The sequence below is a fragment of the Cucurbita pepo genome, chromosome LG09, assembly GCF_002806865.2.
Source record: "Cucurbita pepo subsp. pepo cultivar mu-cu-16 chromosome LG09, ASM280686v2, whole genome shotgun sequence".
Taxonomy (NCBI): Eukaryota; Viridiplantae; Streptophyta; class Magnoliopsida; order Cucurbitales; family Cucurbitaceae; genus Cucurbita; species Cucurbita pepo.
Genome location: NC_036646.1, coordinates 2,683,417 through 2,703,232, shown reverse-complemented (window position 1 = coordinate 2,703,232; position 19,816 = coordinate 2,683,417). Strand labels below are relative to the sequence as shown.

Genomic DNA, 19,816 nt, shown 5'->3' with positions numbered 1-19,816 from the left:
TCAGGGTTTCTATCACATACTTTTCTTTTCAATACACGTTAGGTATTTTACAAATTCTTCGATTCGAATTGCGTTCAAATCACATCAATAATACTTATTTTAGGTCGTTATACTGAAAATCCATATAGAATTAATTTCATGTTAATGCTCGGTCTTTTTCATTTTTAAATTAAATACATTTTATTGAAAATCACGAACAAGCATTTATGAAAGATGTGTTCCAGATCGATTCTAAATCATTTTATTGAAACAATCTTCCCATAATTGGGCATTTTATTCTACAAATTTCTAAAAATTATTATTATATCCTTTTCTATTTATTTAATAGAAAAAATTCTAAAATATTTTTTTTTAATTTATTTTTAAGTTAGGATATTCTATATGTGAATGCAAATTTAATTTATATAAATAATATAACTATTTCCAACGGTTTTATTACATTAATTAATTAAGTCAAATTATTAAAATAATTTAAATCTTAAAGGTTAGATTTTTTAATTTATTTAGAAATTAATTTTAATAATTATCCTCAAATAAATAAACTTAATAAAATTATATAAACAAATAATTAGTACAATAATCCAATTATAATTATTTTACAATTGATAAAATTTTAATTATATCTATTATTTTAATAATTAAACCAATATTTATATTTAAAATCTTAAACTTTATGAATTTTTATTTATTTTTTATACAATAAATAAAAATTTTGACTTTTTTTTAACATTATTTAAATATAGACTAATGACCACTTTTTTATGACTTTTTATTTTTTATTATTATTTCTTTTAAGAACCAAATTAAAAAAATAGTTTGTTGACAAAATTATTTGTTTTGAAATTTGTTCTGACACGTGGATAAAAAAATTATATAATAAAAGCTCAAATTTATAAAATAAATTTAATTAGAGAAATACATGTGGTTGATATCTAATTAATAAGTCAACCAATTTTAAATTAGTGGATTAGGTGAATTAATTAAATTCAACGTGAAAGTCTTTGTAAACCTGTCTAATAAATTTTTAATTAAATTATTTTTTTTTCATAATTTTTTAATTTTATATTTATCTAATATGTTTGTATATATTTAATTTTTTATAAAAAATAAATGTTCAATAAAACTTAAAATTTGTAAATTTAATTTTTTAAAATAAGATAATAATTTATTAGATACAAAATAAAAATAATTTAATAATTTGTTATGCAAAAATAATAATTTTAATAATTTTTTTTAAATTTTTTTTTTCTAACATTAATTTGGCCAAATTAAGGAAAGTACATAAATTTAATAACTAAATTATGTTTTTATTAAGAAAAATTATTTGAAAATTACTATATTTTTTATAATAAATATTTGGGTAAAAACATTATTTATTTATTTATTTATTATTATTATTATTTTACATTTACATTCTCAAATAATAATATAGTATTTCAACTTTTTTTTATTTAATAATTTAGTTTAAATTTGATAACAATTTTATTTAATAGTTTATAAATAAAAAAATTTAATTAATTAATTAATTAATATTTAATGGAGAAATTCTTTGTTCTATGAAGAGAACGGATTGAATTAAAATTGTAATTAAGTTTATTTATTGAATTATGTTCGAATGAAGTGATACGATAATAAATTTAATCATGTTTGGATATATCTTAATTTTTATCAATTAAATATTTATAAATTATAAACTTTTAAATAATAAAATTTCAAATGGAAAGATGTGTGTTTTTTTTTTCGTTTTTAACCTAATAATTTTGAAATGATAATAATTTTTGTTTCAAGAAAAAAAAAATCTTATTTTTCATGGGAAGAACATTCAAATTAGGGGTTATGCATTCTTTCCTTAAACCACAAGGAACTATTGTTCATTCACAGCAGTTTAATTTCTGGAATCGAAGACGATTCTGTTAAACAAGTAGTTCAGAATTTTCAAGCAAGAAGAAGATGAATCCGAGCATTTTCTCTTGCAATCTACGGTCAAATTTGGGGAGCGACCTGGCCCTCAAGTCTTCCGCATCAAAGTCCAACGCCGAGGAGTTCCCAGAAATCAACGCCTTAAAACTCCAATAATTTTGGGGGTATTTCGTTAATTTCCCCTAATTTGTTTGAGATTTTCAGATTCAGAACGACAAGTCGTCATGGAAACGAATCTATCGCGTGTGGAATCGTCTTCATTTGCGCTCATTTTCAGGCACTGGGATGAGGGATTTAACGAACTTTGAATTATTGGAGGGCCCTTCTGATGTGGAGAGGAGAAATAATTTTCAACTTTGGCGCGTCAAACGTTGCTGCTCGGCTCGATAAGGTCAATAAACTATGTTGATCTGTTCGGATATATATGATAAGTTCAAAGTAGCTGTCTGTAGGAGAATTATACAGAGCTTGAAAATCTCAATACGTAATGATAGTCAATGCTGTGATTTAATTCCATGATGAATGATTAATTGATTAATCAACTCATTGAGATTAGCATACGTGTTGTAGTTTCCTGATTTAGGTTCATCATTGCCTTGTTTTGTTCATGTTTAATCCCTTTCTGTAGCCTGTTGAGGATATTTGTGGACTCTGTTTTTGGTATCAATTGAGGATATTACACTGTTAGATTCCCCATGATTTAGGGTTTAGGGTTTAGGGTTGAAGTTATAGATGATGATTTCAAACCGGTCAACTTTAGATAGCTCAACAATTAGGACAAATTTGAAGCTAATTTGAGCGTATTTCCATAAGTTTAGGTATGTACTTTCAATCAAGAGATTAGAAGTTCGAATTCCTCGCTCCTACATGTTTTTGAACTCAAAAGACGGAAAGTTTCAAGTGTTGAAATCTCATCCACACATTTATAACTCGATATTATAAAAAAAAGGAAGGATTCAAATTATTGTTAACCATAACTTTCAAGTTTTTATTTCTTTTTCTTCAAACTACCTCCAGAATCCCTTACTTTGACTTAGAAACAAATTAAAAAACTTATCGAAACCAAAATCAACTTATTCTTTGAAAAATTAATATAACGTTTTTATTTGGTTTTCAAAAAGTGAAGGCTCAAGTCTAGCACACTATAACGTGGTCCTTCTTCTCTCCCATACTTTGACAAACCCTTCTAGGAAAGGGTCAGAATGATTGGTTGTAGGCATTGCCATGCATAATTTTAAGTCATGAAGCAACTTCCTCCACATGCATAAGACTATATAAATGAACTACGAAGACCGTTGTGCTTTGCATTTATTTATCTCATCCTTCTCCTCCAAGAATTTCATTGCTTCTCTGTAAGCTTGAGAGCTTTGTTTCTGTTAATAAGGAGATAACTTCCATTCTCAATGGCAGCCTGTGGAGAAGAGCAGCGTACTTTGGAAGATACTTCAACTTGGGCTGTTGCGGTTGTTTGTTTTTTCTTGGTTGCTATTTCAATCTTCATTGAACATCTCATTCACCTCACCGAAAAGGTAGGCGTTCTTCTGTGTATAACTCAGTTATGTGCGGAAATTCTCCGAACGGTTGAATCTTAGCTTAAGTATCCCGCCCTTTTCAAGTACAGAACTTCAGTAGAATGCTGATTATGGCTCGATGCTAGAACGTCGTTGTGCATTTTCAATATTTGGCTCTGCAAAAGTTATCTTCTGATGAAGTTGTGCTTCTGTATGCCTGTGTTAATCCAGTATGTTATGTCAATTAAACCTTCATTTTCCTGCAGTGGCTGGAGAGAAGGCATAAGCCAGCGCTTGTTGAAGCTCTAGAAAAGGTTAAAGCAGGTATTTGGCCCATCTAGTCACCTCAATTTTTTGGGAATTGTTTTTCTTATGTCAAATGTTGACTGTTCTCTCTTGTTGATGGTCTCATGAAGAGCTTATGCTGTTGGGATTTATATCCCTACTTCTAACTATTGGACAAGATGCTGTCACTAAAATTTGCGTTTCGAGGGAGCTTGCGGCAACTTGGCGTCCCTGTGCAGGAAAAGAAAAAGCACCCAAGAACAGCCGTCTTAAACTTTTTGAATTTTTAGATCCTGATTATGGTTCGAGGCGTATTTTAGCTTCAAAAGGAAACGATGCATGTGCTGATAGGGTAAAACAATCTCTTCAAAGTTTAAACACTTCCCTTATTGCCATTTGAACTCAGCTCTACTGGTTGCAATATTTCATTTTTTCTGTATAATAATAGACCAGCAAAAACGTAGTTGGCATTGAGTAGAAATTGAGTGAGCATATACTCCCAAGTGATTTGAAGCTATCTGGGCTGAACACTTTTGCAGGGCCAAGTCGCCTTTGTGTCAGCATATGGAATCCACCAGCTCCATATTTTCATCTTTGTACTGGCTGTCTTCCATGTCTTATACTGCATAGCCACTTTGGCTTTGGGCAGAACAAAGGTAGTCTTTAACCTTTTCCCCGTCTCTCTCTTTTTCCCTTGATCGGTTTCATGATTTCCTTTTAATTGTAGATGAGAAAATGGAAGGCTTGGGAGGACGAGACAAAAACACTTGAATACCAGTACTATAATGGTATAGCTTCCTTCAAAATCCATAGAAATCGCTAGATTTTAAGTGCTTTAATCACAGGGTTTCAAATATCAATCACAACACCAGCTATTAAGTGATCTTCTTAGGATGACTAATTGACAACATGCTAGGTTAATGCAACCATATTCTTGCAGCTGATTTTTCAACAGCTTGGGACGAAATCCTTTTTTGATAGTTAATATTTTGCTTCATTTCGATATCGTTTTCTCATGACGTCATCATCTTTTACTGCAGATTTATTCATTAGAAATCCTGGGTAATACATACTTATGAAATGATAGCTTCTGTCTTGCAGATCCAGCAAGGTTTAGATTTGCTAGAGATACAACGTTTGGACGCCGACACTTGAGCTTCTGGAGTCGTACACCAGTTTTCCTCTGGATTGTAAGTGTTTGTCACAAAATTTAGTCAAGAAATTTGTTCATGAATTTGAATTTGGCAAATTATTCACTCTTCCTAGAAACTCTTAGCAAATTACATTAAGAAAAAGATCAAAGAGATGGGTCCATATTTGTAACTTTCACTTTTGAACTATAGTCTCCTGCTTTTGCATCTGTGTACGATCATATAGTTTGAACTTCGCACTGTTTTTATAAGTACTTTATGGTTAAATACAACAAAATGCAACAAAATGACAGTATACATGATGTTCATCACCCCATTTCTGTCGTGTAGGTTTGTTTCTTCAGACAATTCTTTGGATCAGTTACCAAGGTTGATTACATGACATTGAGACATGGATTCATCGTTGTAAGCAAAAAATACCAAATTTCTTCGATTCCACTTTTCGTAAAGTTTATCTATAGAGATTCTGCAAGTCCGTACTAAGACATGAGCCATTTTTCAGGCTCATTTGGCGCCCGGAAGTGAAGTAAAATTTGATTTCCACAAATACATTAGCAGATCTCTCGAAAATGACTTTAAAGTTGTTGTGGGGATTAGGTTTGTTTCTTCATTATATACATGAACTTGATTTCATTTATTGATATTGGTTATAAAATTTTGACCAATCTTCTAATCTGCAGCCCAGCGATGTGGCTATTTGCTGTTCTGTTCATCCTAACCAATACGCATGGTAAGCTTACAATCACTGCGTTTCAGACATATGTACTAGACATCGTCTTAGTTCCTTTCAATCTCTGAGTACTCATTGAGGAGTGCTTCGTTTATATTCCTTGTCAGGGTGGTATTCATATCTATGGCTGCCTTTCATCTCCTTAATTGTAAGCGTTTTTCCATACTTCACCATTTATTTTTAAAAACGACTTGTTTCACGGTTCATTCAACGTTCGTTTTCCTCTTTATGTAATGCAGATAATTCTATTGGTGGGAACGAAGCTCCATGTTATCATAACAAAGATGGGATTGACAATTCAAGAAAGGGGCCATGTTATAAAGGGTGTTCCCGTCGTTCAGCCCCGGGATGATCTCTTTTGGTTCGGACGCCCACAACTTATTCTCTTTCTGATTCACTTCGTTCTCTTTCAGGTACTTGTCAAAGGCAACTTCATATCTTTCTAAAATTGAACATATTTGTTCTCCTCCCTGAAATTTGACATTCCCTCTGTGATTGCAGAATGCATTTCAGCTTGCCTTCTTTGCTTGGACCACAGTAAGTAATTCGACCGAGACCGTCCTACTTTCGTTTTTCATCTGATAGTATTTGTTTTTCTCCTCTTTCTGTAGCTTCTGAAATTATCTACACTGAGAACCAACCTCCTCTAATACTTGGTTTAATTCTCTTTCAGTATGCATTTAGCTTGAGATCTTGCTTCCATCAGAAGATTGAAGACATTGCCATTAGACTCTCAATGGGGTAAGTTCACTAACAAATCTGTAAACATCCGGAGTTTTATTCCGTCTTTAAACCGCTAACCGAAACCAAATTCGACAACTTTCAGAGTCATCATACAAGTTCTATGCAGTTATGTGACGCTCCCACTCTATGCTCTGGTTACTCAGGTGTTTACCTTTTCAAGATCATTATACTATGAACTGTTTTCTTGAGCTTGATTAAATATGAATCTCATAATAGTTCCATAAGAAACTAGCCATTCATCACCTTGTATGCACTTGATTCCAGATGGGCTCTAACATGAAACCAACCATTTTCAACGAACGAGTAGCAACGGCATTGAAGAACTGGCACCACTCTGCCAAAAAACACATGAAGCAACACCGCAACCCGGATGGTACCTCGCCATTCTCAAGCAGGCCAGCTACTCCAACGCACGGTATGTCTCCCCTCCACCTTCTGCACAAACATCAGCAGAGCAGCACATCTCCCAGGCTATCTGATGCCGAACACGACCGTTGGGGCATTGAAGAGCGACCTCTTTCACATCATAGTAGAGCCCATGATCATCAAGAACACGAACATTCCATTCGACCTTCTTCACATCATAGTAGAGCCCATGATCATCAAGAACACGAACATTCTGTTTCCAGTGGAGAACAGGAGATGACAGCTCAACAACCAAGTTCAACCATACCAGGTACCACACCACGTCCTGCTCGTAACGAAAATGAAATCACTAGGACTCCCTCAGACTTCTCATTTGCCAAATGATTTAGCCATGGGAAATAAGATCACCCACAACACATATTCTTGCACGTTCTTCAAGTACAGGACAGTTCTTTATACACTTGAGAGGACAGTTCTTTATACACTTGAGAGGACAGTTCTTTATACACTTGAGAGGACAGTTCTTTATACACTTGAGAGGACAGTTCTATAGCCATGGCATAGCAACTAGTTTCCTATAGCTGTTTTTCCCAATTTTTCTATATTAATTGACAAGAAAGCCATTCTTTTCCCACAATGTTCTATATGAAATGTTCTTGAGATCTTCCATCTGTGATCTGTCACTTCTTGCAGATATAAAATATTGTATGGATTTTTTGAAAGGGTTGAATACAAAGACAAAGCTTATCTCCATTGGAAAAATGAGCACCAACTACTTGAAATGTTTGATTTTGATGTTTAATATATGAGTGAGTGGTTTATATTATAGATTCCATTTTTATCATTCTTTGGTTGATAAGACTTGAGATGTCCCTTTTAATATCTTATCCCCAAAGAAATGAAACTTTGAACTAAAAAGTCAATTTTGTTAGGTTATTTAATCCATGGCCAACATCATAGGGATCGTTTGGCCCCCGAGTTGAGTCCAGTGGAGCGGGCTTAAAAGTTCCATCTATGGCTAACGTTGTGCTGTTTTTCTCAAATCCATAACCCTAATTAGGAGTATATACGGATTGAGTTGTGTGAGATCCTACATCAGTGAACGAAACATTTCTTGTAAAGGTGTGGAAACCTCTTCCTAGTGGACACGTTTTTAAAAACCTTGAGGGAAACCTGAAAGGAAAGTCCGAAGAGGAAAAAATCGACCTGCGAACCGATCCAACCTTTATAGTTTGAGTTGATCAAGCTCTCAAGTAATATGAACACCCCTAGCTCTAACCATGATCTTTACCTCGATGCCTCTACTTACTAGACCAGTTACCCCACGACTCATACTTTCACCTTTGTTCATTTCCGTTCACATTCGTAACTATACCCTCTTTACAAATTTTTGAAAACAAAAACAACTTTTACAAACTACTTCCAATTTTTATCCAAAAAAGGAAAAAAAAAGTTGAACTTTAATTTAAAAAGTAGTACCAAAAAAGGAACATTTTTTTCAACCACTTAGGCTAAAAAGAATCTCATTATCTTACATATAGTTAGACCATTCAGAGAATCATGTATAATCTTTTTTATTTTTATTTTTTTATTTAATGTTCTTCCTACGATGACGTCTCGTTTGTTTGTTTGTTAAAGTAACTCTCTAAAATATTAAATGTTAGACAGGTGACCGACTTAAATCCATTATCTCCAAATTCTTTGTTATTTACTTAATTCTTATCAAGTGAAATTCTCTTAAAACGTCATAATCATTTTATAAAATAAAAATCTTCATTAATAAAATTATTGATCTTATCAACAATTTTTTTCTTCATAATACAACATATTATATAATGAGAACGGAAATTTGAAGCCTATAATTTATTTCAAAAATTTCAATTATACCCTTAAGCTTTAGAAAAAAAAAAAACATTTATAGTTAATACTTTATTTCAAAAATACAATTGAATTTTCAAAATTTTTATTAATATTTAATAAAAACTTCAAAAACCGGTTTTAACTATTTTGGAAAGTTAAAAAATATACTTACAGTAAAAAAAAACTTTCGAAAGTAATAGTAATAATATAATTTATGACATGTAAATAGACGGTTTCTATCTATATATTGATGGTAAAAACTTTTTTAATCATGACAAGAACGGTAAAGAGTATTTTTTAATTTTTTAAAAAAGTTTCCATCATATTTTTAAAATGAATTATTAATTGTAAAAGTATTTTTGATTTTTTTAAAGATTAAAAGTATTATTGAAAATTTTAAAAATATTTTTATTAATTTAAGTAGGTGATCATTTTATTAAGACAAAATTCGATCAAATTAAATAATAAGATATGATGGATTTGTTTGGTAATGAGAAAATAATTATATGATTTTAAAGTTGAAAATTTGGATTTCTTTTTATTATTAAAAGAAATAGTGAAAGCCATTGTCTTCATCCACCGTCTCCACTAACTGAAATTTTTTCTCCAGAAACAGAGAAAAACAACTGAAATCTTGGTGATTTTCTCTCGATTTCATCGTAGAATCGTAACGTTTTGAGTCTAAGACGGTGGTGTTATGCATTTAATCGTCTGCTTGATTCGTAGTTGGATCTAATTAGAGCGGATTCTTTGTGTTATTGATCGTTGTGGATATGGAGGTGAGACCCAATCCGACGGGCGACAACTCGTCGATCTCGCAGCAGCATCTCACCAGTTCTTCATTGAAGCAGCCGTCCGCTTCTTCTAATCCTATCGACTCCAACGCTGTTGCGCAGAGGTGANTGTTTTTTTTTTTTTTTTTTGTTTGTTGATTTGTTTTTGCTCCCGAGGTTGTGGAGAATCTTAAGAATCGATTAGAAAGTAAAAGAAAACGATGGCGAGAATTGAGGAATGTACGATTTAATGTTGCGTTTTAGTGTTTATAGTAAATCTGGTATGTTGATTGTTGGCTGCTTTTCCTTGTTTTGATTATCAAATTTGTAGAAGGCTTCAGATTCAAGCTTTCAATGAATTCTTATTAATTTCGATTCTCGTAATGAGATTTTGACGTTTTTCTTTATTTGGCTGCAGGCTGCAAAAGGAATTGATGTCACTGATGGTATGTTTCGTAGTTTCTTTTACATTTCTCATGGTGTTTCTTTGATTCTTGAATCTTTTTATTTACATGATTCTCTTGAGTTGGTATTGATGGTTGGTTGAAACGGTGAGAATAAGCAATTCTTGGGTTTGGTGATCGTTCTTCATTTGGAAAATGTGTAATTTCCCTTTTGTTGGTAGATAGAACGATGGTCCCATCCCATCCACTCCCTGGGACAAGGGTAGTTTGTCATGACATACTTGACATTTTGTTTTGCAGCTTCTATGCTTCTTATTATCATGTATGGACTTTAACTTTGCATTTCTTTTGTAATCACTAGCGGTATGTTTTGAGGATTGTTGGGAAAGGAGTCTCACGTTGGTAATTAAGGGGTTGATCATTGGTTTATAAGCAAGGGATACATCTCCATTGGTACGAGGCCTTTCGGGGAAACCAAAAGCAAAACCATGAGAGCCTATGCTCAAAGTGGACAATATCATACCATTGTGGAGGGTCCTGATTCCTAACCGTTTTCTCATTGGACTTCTTGTAGTTACCACCATAGTCTCATTGTTTTAGATTGGAGTCCACTCCTTTATGTAGTTCAAGACTCATTTTATGGCATTTTTGTACATTATTTTTCATTTCTCAATGAAAGATCGATTTCTTACCAAAAAAGAAGAAAAACTTAGCATTTCATTTGTTGCTCGATCGTTAGGCAAATGGTGACTTCTTGGACTTCAACTTTGCATTTCTTTATCTGCATGATGCTGAATATATGTGTTTACTTATTTCAAAACAGTGAAATGGTTGGAAGGAATTATGAACTTGGTTGTTGTCTGCTTTATATAAATGGTTCATTAACCATATTTGTTTGGTGGTGCTCTCTATTATAGATGAGTGGAGATGATCTTGGTGTGTCAGCTTTTCCTGAAGGTGAGAGCATTTTCACATGGATAGGCACGATTGAGGGTGGGAAAGGAACTGCATATGAGGGTTTATCTTACAAACTCTCTTTACATTTTCCCATGGAGTACCCTTTCAAGCCACCCCTTGTTAAGTTCGAGACGATGTGCTTCCATCCAAATGTCGACCAATATGGCAACATTTGTCTCGACATTCTTCAGGTATCGGTTCAATATACAGGGGTGTTTTTGCTTTTATGTTGGATGGTTATTGTACAGGATAGGAAAAACCCCCATGATCTTTTTGGCAAATCAAGCACCTCAACGTTCCTTTAGTTGATTTTTCGAATCTCCTGATACTTACGTAACGTCCTTTTCGATAGGATAAGTGGTCTTCAGCATATGATTGCAGAACCATTCTTCTGTCTATTCAAAGCCTATTAGGAGGTTTGCTCATTTCTCCCTGCATATTTGGGAACATTATGATCTTGATGATAATTCTCTCATCCCATGTGAAGTTGTGTTTACAATGCAGAGTCCAACCCAGAGAGTCCTCTCAACAGCTATGCTGCTGCTCTTTGGAATAACAAGGAAGGTTGGACTCGACTCCTCTCTCTCTCTGTCTGTTGCTCGCCCTCCGGCCCCGATGACCGAAAAGTTCTTATTTTATCTGGCACTTCTAAAATATATAAGCTTTGACCCTAAAATATAAGCTTCCCCTTCCTCTGAGCTGAATTTGTTTCAATGGCTGACATCTCTTGCTCTTCTCATGATGAACATGAAGTAATGAAGGCATAAAGCTAAGCTGATTGTTTGTTTTCTCATTGTGCAGATTACAGAAAGATGGTCCACAAACAGTATTTTTCGGGTGCAGTCATGGAAGGCTGATTTCGAAAAGCCGAGTAGAGAACAAACATAGACACCGTATATTGTCACACAGTTACGCTAAAGCTCGAGATAAAAGGTCTGACTTTATAACATAGAAAGAAAAAGAAGAAAGATTACATTACATTGACATGTGAACTGGATATCTGTACCGTTTTATAGCTAATTTCTCTTCCCTGTAATTAATTGCTGGAGAATATTTTACAAAATTGGAATCACCTTGCCGTGCTATTTGCTAGAACTCGGAAATTTACAATATAGCTTCCATTTTAGGCAACAGAATTCACATGTGAAATTTGAGAACAGAATTCACATTTTCTCAACATTGCTGAAGCTTTTATGATAACTTAGAATACCATACACATTATACTTTCTCGATTACACAATCTGTCGAAGTCTCTATTACGGTTGTACCAAGCTCGGTATCTCGGTAGCTTGGGTGCCCTGACCTAGTGCTTTACGTGCTCATTTGTGTACTATATGAGTGACAATCGTTGCAGAGTTGTTGACAGAAGAACTTGACCTCTTTAGAAACCATGGCTTGGTCGAGTGAAGCTTACCTCTTTAGAAACCATGGCTTGGACGAGTAAAGCTTACCTCTTTAGAAACCATTACTTAACTTGGACAAGTGAAGCTTCATTCTGTTCATCAAGAAGTCATTCAAGGTCTATTTGACTAGCGGTTAGACTAAGTAACGATTCAACCTTGTAACTACTCTGGGAATCACAACGAGATTATAAAACTTCATTATGATGATGATTTCTAAGCTATAACATAAGTACGACTAGTTAGTAGATGGAAAAGTATGTCTAAAACACCTGCTCTCTACATCTATTATTGACTCGATTACTATGTCGGAGTGGTGATGGTTTAGCACAACACCCTTGTTTACATCTCTTTGTTTTGCAAGCGCAACTACATATTGATTATTATTATGTTGTTTTAGATTATTGAAAACATTACATAAGACCAAAGAATTATAAGTTAATAAGATGACAAAGAAACAGCTTGTTAGACACAAAACTCTCTGTTTCCATTGGACTCTACAGCCTGTGTCGGATGACTTTACACACCCTCCTTCACCTCACTTTTGGTCTTAAGATCATAACATGTAAACGTAATCTTTTTTTTTTTTTCATGTGTTCGGTTTATGGGTTAAGTTTGTGTAATTTGTTCGGATTACAAGGCAATAAAACAACTAAGGGAGAATCAAATACTTTCTCATGAATGAAATGATAGTCAATCTCAATATGTTTGGTACAATCGTCATCACGATCCAGTGTTGAGGACTAGTTAAGGTGACATAGATATCACAAACAAGTTTTCGAACCCAATAAAAGGTCTATAGTTGTAGTTATCAATGAGCGATATTCAACTTTTGTGGATGACCGTGAGCCTGTAGGTTGCATCTTAGTAGAAAGTAATTCCAAAATGTTAAGGCTAAAGAGATATCGTATCTGATACGTTTGAGAGATGAACACTTGTAGGATGATGCGAATTGATTTACTGTAAAGACAATGTCGGATCTAGTTGTAACAGCTCAAGCTCACTGCTAGCAGATATTGTCTACTTTAGCTCATTACGTATCGTCGTCAACCTCACGGTTTTAAAACATGTACGTTAAAGAGAGGTTTCCACACATCCTTATAAGGAATGTTTCGTTCCCCTCTCCAACTAACGTGGCATCTCACAGTCCACCTCCTCGGAGGTCCAGCATCTTCAATAGCATATCGCCCGTTGTCTAGCTCTAATACCATTTGTAACCGCTCAAGCCCACCACCAAAGCCGCTTTGGCCTATTACATATCATCGTCGTCAGTCAAATGCATTTTAAAATCGTGAGGCTGATGACGATACGTAATGAATCAAAACGAACAATATCTACTAACAGTGAATTTGGGTTACTCTGGTCAAACCGAAACGAGAGAAGGTAGATGAAGTTGGAAATGTGAGTTCTCAGAACTTAACCAATATTGCAGCCAATTGAGCAGAAGAATTCAACGTCCACAATACTCAAAATTGTGATTTGAAGAAGCAGAGACCCCAATTGGGAGTTTCCAGACTAGGAACAGCATCTGTGTCTCGTCCGCATCGACCAAAACATAGAGCTCTCGTGTTCGTATGGATGTACGAAGATTGTCTACCTATTACCTTAGTAAGGTAGTACTTACTCTTGCCTTTCTCAAGCCGTTAAGTGAGACTGGAGAACGAGCCAAGCGATCCTTTTTCCTCACTTTAGGGCTTGCTTGCTTTTAAACAAGAGAATAGTCCAACTTTCAATGTCATACGGAGCTTAAGAGTGCTATCTATTTTCGATAATAAGCGAATATATAATCTTTAGATCAAAAGCGGAACGAAAGTTAATTCATTACATTATACTAAAATTATCTTGTCTAAAAAAAAACACGAGGGTACAATTTTTTGTTGTATTCCAAAAGGTAACAGAGGCGTGCACGGTTTCCTCGGGTCACCTAGGGTTAGATGGAGATTGGCCCTCGAGTGCAAAGACAGAAGGGAGCTTGTAATAGCTCGAGACCACCACTACTAGACATTATTCCGTTTTAGCCCGTCGTATCATCATCAGCTTCGCTGTTTTAAAACGCTTCTACTAATGCAAAGTTCCTATACTCTTATAAGCTTCGTTCCCATCTCCAACCAACATGGGATCTCACAAAACTTGACGTTAAAATGCTCAAATATTTACGATTAAAATATAAAATAAGGATTAAAAATGGGAGAGACAAAGATATGGAGAAGAAAAGAGGAGACAAAGCGTGCAATGAGATGAACGGCCGCCGATGAACAAAAAAACACAGAATTTCTAACTTCTATGGCGTGTCAGTTCATTGCAATAAAAAAATAATAATAATAAAAAATTAAAAAAATTAAAAAAATTAAACATATATTTCTCTCTCTATATATATAATTAAAATTGAAAAATTTAAACAAAAAAAATAAAGGGTTTGAAAGTTACCGTCAGTTTGAGCCAATAGATCCATGGTAAATTTGCATTTTTGTGCTTGTTCTTCTCTGTTTTGCTGCAAAAATTGGGTAATTAACAAACAGTCCCTGTAAAACAATACTTTTACTTTTACCCCTCTTCTTCACCATCCACACCCACCTGCAAAATTTGACCAAAAACCCTAATTTTATCTGGGTTTTGTGAGTTTGAAATGAAACCCTAATGGGTCCATGAGGACGGTGAGATTAGATATATGCATGGCTCCTCATACGCCATCTGCGGAGACCCATCGGAGAGTCGATGAGCTCTACAAATGGCATACAGGGAGCCAGGCACATACATTCACACAACATTCCTTGCATGACAAGGACCAACTCTCTCGAAAAACTTTTTTTAACATAAACCAATTTGAACATAGTTCAACTGTTAGACATCATGTTCTAGTCTGTCCACCAGTACACCAATCATGGTGTAAGATACTAGGATAGAAATCGAGCTTTCGAAGAAGGGTTTTGGATAGGGAGAAAGCTAGGGTAGGGTATGACCCTAGAGAGGGAGAGAGAGAGAGAGATGGGAGAGATAAGAAGGGGGTGAAGAGAGGAAGAGAGGGAGGTATATATGCAAAAGGGTAGAGAGAGAGAGAGAGGGAGAGAGAGGTTGCTTGGTCATGATCAAAGAAATGGAAGAGATGAAAAAATGCCCACAAAAAACCCTATTGAATTGGCATACAAACAAGTGTCTTAAACTTAGGGAATTAAGGAACCCTAATGTATGGTGGGGTTTTTGTGTATAGTTTTTAGTATGGGAGAGTTTTGTGGGGTTGTAATTTCACCCCATCTCTTACATCTATATATAGTCACGAACATAGGGTACCATGTCGAGATTAGTCGATATAATGTCGAGACTCGAGAAAGTGGATAAATTGTTAAACGTGGCTGTCCCCTGATAATCACTACACCTGTAGTCAAAATATAGCTTCTAATTTCATCTCTAGAGATCTAACTATATAAAAACGTTAACTTTACTGTGAGACCCCACGTCGGTTGGAGAGTGAAACGAAACATTCCTTATAAGGTTGTGGAAATATCTCCCTAACATATGCGTTTTAGAACTGTTAGGCTGGTGACGATATGCAACTGACCAAAGGAAGCAATATCTGTTAGTGGTGGGCTTGGGCTGTTGCACTTACGTAATAATCTCGTCTAACTTTGTAACAACGTCAACTATACACTGTTCGAGCTATACCCAGAGAAAAAATGTGTCGAGCGTTCGAGTCTAGGGTTGGGTTAGGAACCACACGAGTTTCCAAGCAAAGGTTGTTTTAGGGTTTGAGATCTCCTTTTCTATGGTCATAAAAGCAAAGATTGCTTTTGTTTTTCTGAATCTCATTTTGTCTTGAAGTGTTTGGAAACACATATGATTCCTCATATCTCCTTCTCTTCTCCACTTCCTAGTTTGCATTCATTTTATGCTTTTAAACCTCAATCAAACCATTAAAAATGAGGAGAAAATATGGAAAATACCATAAACTATCTTTTTATCCACGTCACTTTCACGACCTAATTGTAACAGTCAAAGCTCACCGCTAACAGATATTGTCTGCTTTGACCCGTTACGTATCATCGTCAGCCTCACGGTTTTAAAACGTGTCTATGAGGGAGAGGTTTCCACACCTTTATGAGAAATGTTTCATTCCCCTCTCCAACCGAGTTTCAACGTGTCATATCAATTTCTTAGCTTATACAATCAATTTTTGATCATATCAACTCAACACTAATAAGACCACGTCACATTAACGTTCTTAGAACGAACTTCATTACAAAGACAAAACAACAATAGAATACGAAATCGAGGGAAGCGATCGAGAATTTACAAAACCCTAAAACCAAACGAACAACCCGTGAGCTTCCACTCTCTCCCGAGTTCTATTTCAATGGCTTTTCCTCATCTAGCAATGGGTTCGAGTCGACGGGTTTGAAGGATTAGAGTTACCCATATGAATATTCTTGGAAATTTTGTATGAATATATGATGAAGGGTATTTGTTTGAGCTTTTGGGTCAGAAAAAACTTATGTTTTTGTAATGAAATCACTGTGTATTTTTTCATTGAATGGTCAGAATCTTCAGCTCCCAAAACAATGCTCTTCCAAAGGTTTTTTAGGGCAGGCATAAGGGGAAAAATGGACAGTGTCAGATTCAAAAATATATAAAAATAAATATTTAAAATGATAAAAAAAAAAATGTAATATAATTTATTAATTTTTTTTAATAATAGTCAAATAAGAATGTGCAAAAATATTAATTTGATTATTAAATTTTGTTCGAGAACAAATGTAATAGATATTTCAACCATCCAACAAGTATTCATATTATCAAAAAAAAAAAAAAACCCGTAAACTTTTAAAAGTTTCACTAATATTTTTAAATTAAAAAAAAAAAAAAATTCAAGCGTAGATGTAGATTTAGGATTTAAGGTTTTAGGGTTTATAATTTAGGGTTCAGGGTTTTAGGGTTTATAATTTAGGGTTTAGGGTTTTAGGGTTTAGAATTTAGGGTTTAGAGTTTTATGGTTTTAGGGTTTAGGGTTTAGGTTTCAAACGTATCTTTACTATTAGTTTTGGATGAAAACGGTTAATACTTTGTTTCAAAAATACTTTTGAACTTTTAAAAAGTTTTCTAAAATACCATTATAGAATCGTTAGTACCATGTTAAAAAGTACTCGTAAACATTCCTAATTTTAAATTTCTAGAAATTAAAAAATAAAAAGGCTCAAAAAATGATCTATAAAGTATAGATAAACGGTAAATAAATAAATATATATATATATATATTTTTTTTTTTTTTAATTATTATTATGGGTGTTAACCTTACTTTTTAAAATTTTTAAAATTTTTAAAATTTTATGAGTTTTTAAATCTCTAACCGTCAGAGCATTTTTTAAAAATTTAAAAATTTTAAAAAGGTTTAAGGGTATTTTTGAAATAAACAACTAAGGGTGAGGGTATTTTTGGAACTTTTTACAAATTTAAGGGTATTATTCAAACTTTCGAAGTTTAAAGATATTTTTATTAATTTAGTGTATGAGATAGAGGTAAAGGGTACAAAAAAATTGAACATTTTTTTACGGTTATGGGGGTTAACATTACTTTTAAAATTTCTTGAGTATTTTTTAAACATGATGATACTAACGGTAACAAGTATTTTTAAAAATTTTGAAAATTTTAAAGGATATCAATAAAATACTATTAAAAGTTCAATGGCATTTTTGAAATAAACTACTAATGGTGAGAGTATTTTTGAAACTTTCAAAGTTTAAAGGTATTTTTATTAATTTAATATAATTTAAATATTGTGTTAAATAGTAATTCTTACCCGATAATCAATTGGTTTTGTGATTTTTTTTTAAAAAAAAAAAGAGTTAGAAACGTCTTCAAAATCGATGATTCAATCTCTCAACCCTGTAATTATCGAACTCGGGAAAAAAAAACGTATCAAAATTTGTAGGGTAAAGATAATTTAAATAACATTAAAACGTTTTTCGTTCTTTAAAGGTCGGAGATTCAAATGACGCCCGTGACTGCCACGTGTCGAAGAACAAATAGACCTAGATTTTAAGAACAAAGAATCATATTGGACCTACAAACATCTACTGAATCAATGATTCTCAAAAGATTTTGTCAAAGAATTTTACACAATGAGATATAATGCAATACAAATATAGATGAAAGTAACTTTGATGTTTTTTTTCCACTTTCCTATAATTTTACCTTCGTCAAAAGTAGAAATAACTTCAAAGCGTAAAAAATTTGGGTTAATCTTGAACGTGTTAAGAAGGGTTGGATAAATTGTAACAGACCAAGCCCACTGCTAGTCGATATTATTCGTTTTGGCCCGTTACGTATCGTTGTTAGCCTCACTGTTTTAAAACGTGTCTATTAGGGAGAGGTTTCCACATTCTTATAAAAATATTTCGTTTTTCTCTCCAACTGATATTATCCGTTTTGGCCCGTTACGTATCGTCGTCAGCCTCACTGTTTTAAAACATGTTATTAGGGAAAGGTTTCCACATTCTTATAAAGAATATTTTGTTTTCCTCTCCAACCGATATTTATCCGTGTTTCCACATTCTTATAAAGAATATTTTGTTTTCCTCTCCAACCGATATTTATCCGTTTTGACCCTTTACGTATCGCTGTCAGCCTCACGATTTTAATACGTGTATACTAGGGAGAGGTTTTCTCATTCTTATAAAAAATATTTCGTTCTCCTCTCCAACCAATATTTATCCGTTTTGGCTCGTTACATATCGTTATCAGCCTCACGATTTTAATACGTGTCAACTAGGGAGAGGTTTACACATTGTTATAAGGAATGTTTCGTTTTCCTCTCCAACCGATGTGGGATCTCGCACAATTTCTCTCGTTCTTTCTTCTCTACTCTGCCCTTCCCAATGTGTGAGAAATATAGTTACGATAAATGAATAAAAGCTTCATGAACGTTTTTTTTAACGTTCATAATTTAAATTTTTACGATTCAAAATCAAAAGAAGTTAAACGTAAGTTATTCACGATAGGCTACATAAATTCATGTTTTTATTGGATAATTTCAAGCTTATAAACATATAATTAAATTCTTTGACCAGTCAAATATCCCAAGAGAAGAAAAAAACAAGAGATTTTAAAAAAATAGGAGGGAGGTGAATATTCAAGAAAAATCAAAAAAAAAAAAAAAAAAATTGAAAAAGATAGTTTTTTTTTACCCCAATTGAAAATGACATTTATGCCCTCTCGTTACGAGCTAGGAGGACCCCGAGTCCTCACTTTCTCTTATTTACCGTTGATTCCCTCCATCTTCTCCATACGAGAAGGCGTAGACTTAGTTTTGTTGTGTTTTTTTATGTGAAAAATCTGATTACATTTGATATTGATGAATCTCGACCGAGATTTATCATTGTTAAAGAAACTGAGCGGAAAGATGTACGATCAGGAAGTTTGGCCAGATGGGGTTTTCTTTGTACGATTCTACCATTTTTCTCGCTCTAGATTCTGATTAAAATACGAGACCAAACTTTAAAAATCTGATTTCATCTGATATTGATGAATCTCGATCAAGATTTATCATTGTTAAAGAAACTAAGCAGAAAGCACGAACTTAATGAAATTGTTACTGTTATATCTTCGGTTCATTCGATCCCGATCCAAGTTATAATTGAGATAAAAAGAAAACATTTTTAACCTAAATCTTAGTTAGATATACGATCACGAAGTTTGACCCGATGAGAATTTCTACGTACGATTCT

General features: G+C 33.6%; 2 protein-coding genes across 5 annotated transcripts; both read left to right on the top strand.

The window, feature by feature from the left end:
* Positions 1–1,858: 1,858 nt before the first annotated feature.
* Positions 1,859–7,460, top strand: LOC111802371 (MLO-like protein 2). Of its 3 annotated transcripts, XM_023686710.1 has the most exons (17): positions 1,859–2,084; positions 2,198–2,311; positions 3,331–3,449; positions 3,698–3,755; positions 3,848–4,068; positions 4,256–4,372; positions 4,444–4,504; positions 4,818–4,906; positions 5,198–5,272; positions 5,370–5,464; positions 5,548–5,597; positions 5,705–5,745; positions 5,837–6,010; positions 6,099–6,134; positions 6,271–6,338; positions 6,424–6,484; positions 6,606–7,460. In XM_023686710.1, exons 5-17 carry the CDS (start codon positions 3,853–3,855, stop codon positions 7,089–7,091), a joined length of 1,569 nt encoding a protein of 522 aa, XP_023542478.1. In that variant the 5' UTR covers positions 1,859–2,084; positions 2,198–2,311; positions 3,331–3,449; positions 3,698–3,755; positions 3,848–3,852; the 3' UTR covers positions 7,092–7,460. The 3 variants fall into 3 exon arrangements, with proteins under 3 accessions (XP_023542478.1, XP_023542477.1, XP_023542475.1); XM_023686709.1 differs by having other exon boundaries at positions 1,859–2,311; XM_023686707.1 differs by lacking the exons at positions 1,859–2,084; positions 2,198–2,311 and having other exon boundaries at positions 3,206–3,449.
* Positions 7,461–9,092: 1,632 nt separating this feature from the next.
* Positions 9,093–11,832, top strand: LOC111802373 (probable ubiquitin-conjugating enzyme E2 C). 2 transcript variants are annotated; one of them, XM_023686712.1, is made up of 6 exons: positions 9,093–9,465; positions 9,759–9,786; positions 10,662–10,892; positions 11,054–11,117; positions 11,206–11,265; positions 11,503–11,832. In XM_023686712.1, the coding sequence occupies exons 1-6, from the start codon at positions 9,341–9,343 to the stop codon at positions 11,556–11,558; spliced, it is 564 nt and encodes a 187-aa protein (XP_023542480.1). In that variant the 5' UTR covers positions 9,093–9,340; the 3' UTR covers positions 11,559–11,832. The 2 variants fall into 2 exon arrangements, with proteins under 2 accessions (XP_023542480.1, XP_023542479.1); XM_023686711.1 differs by having other exon boundaries at positions 11,054–11,265.
* Positions 11,833–19,816: the final 7,984 nt, after the last annotated feature.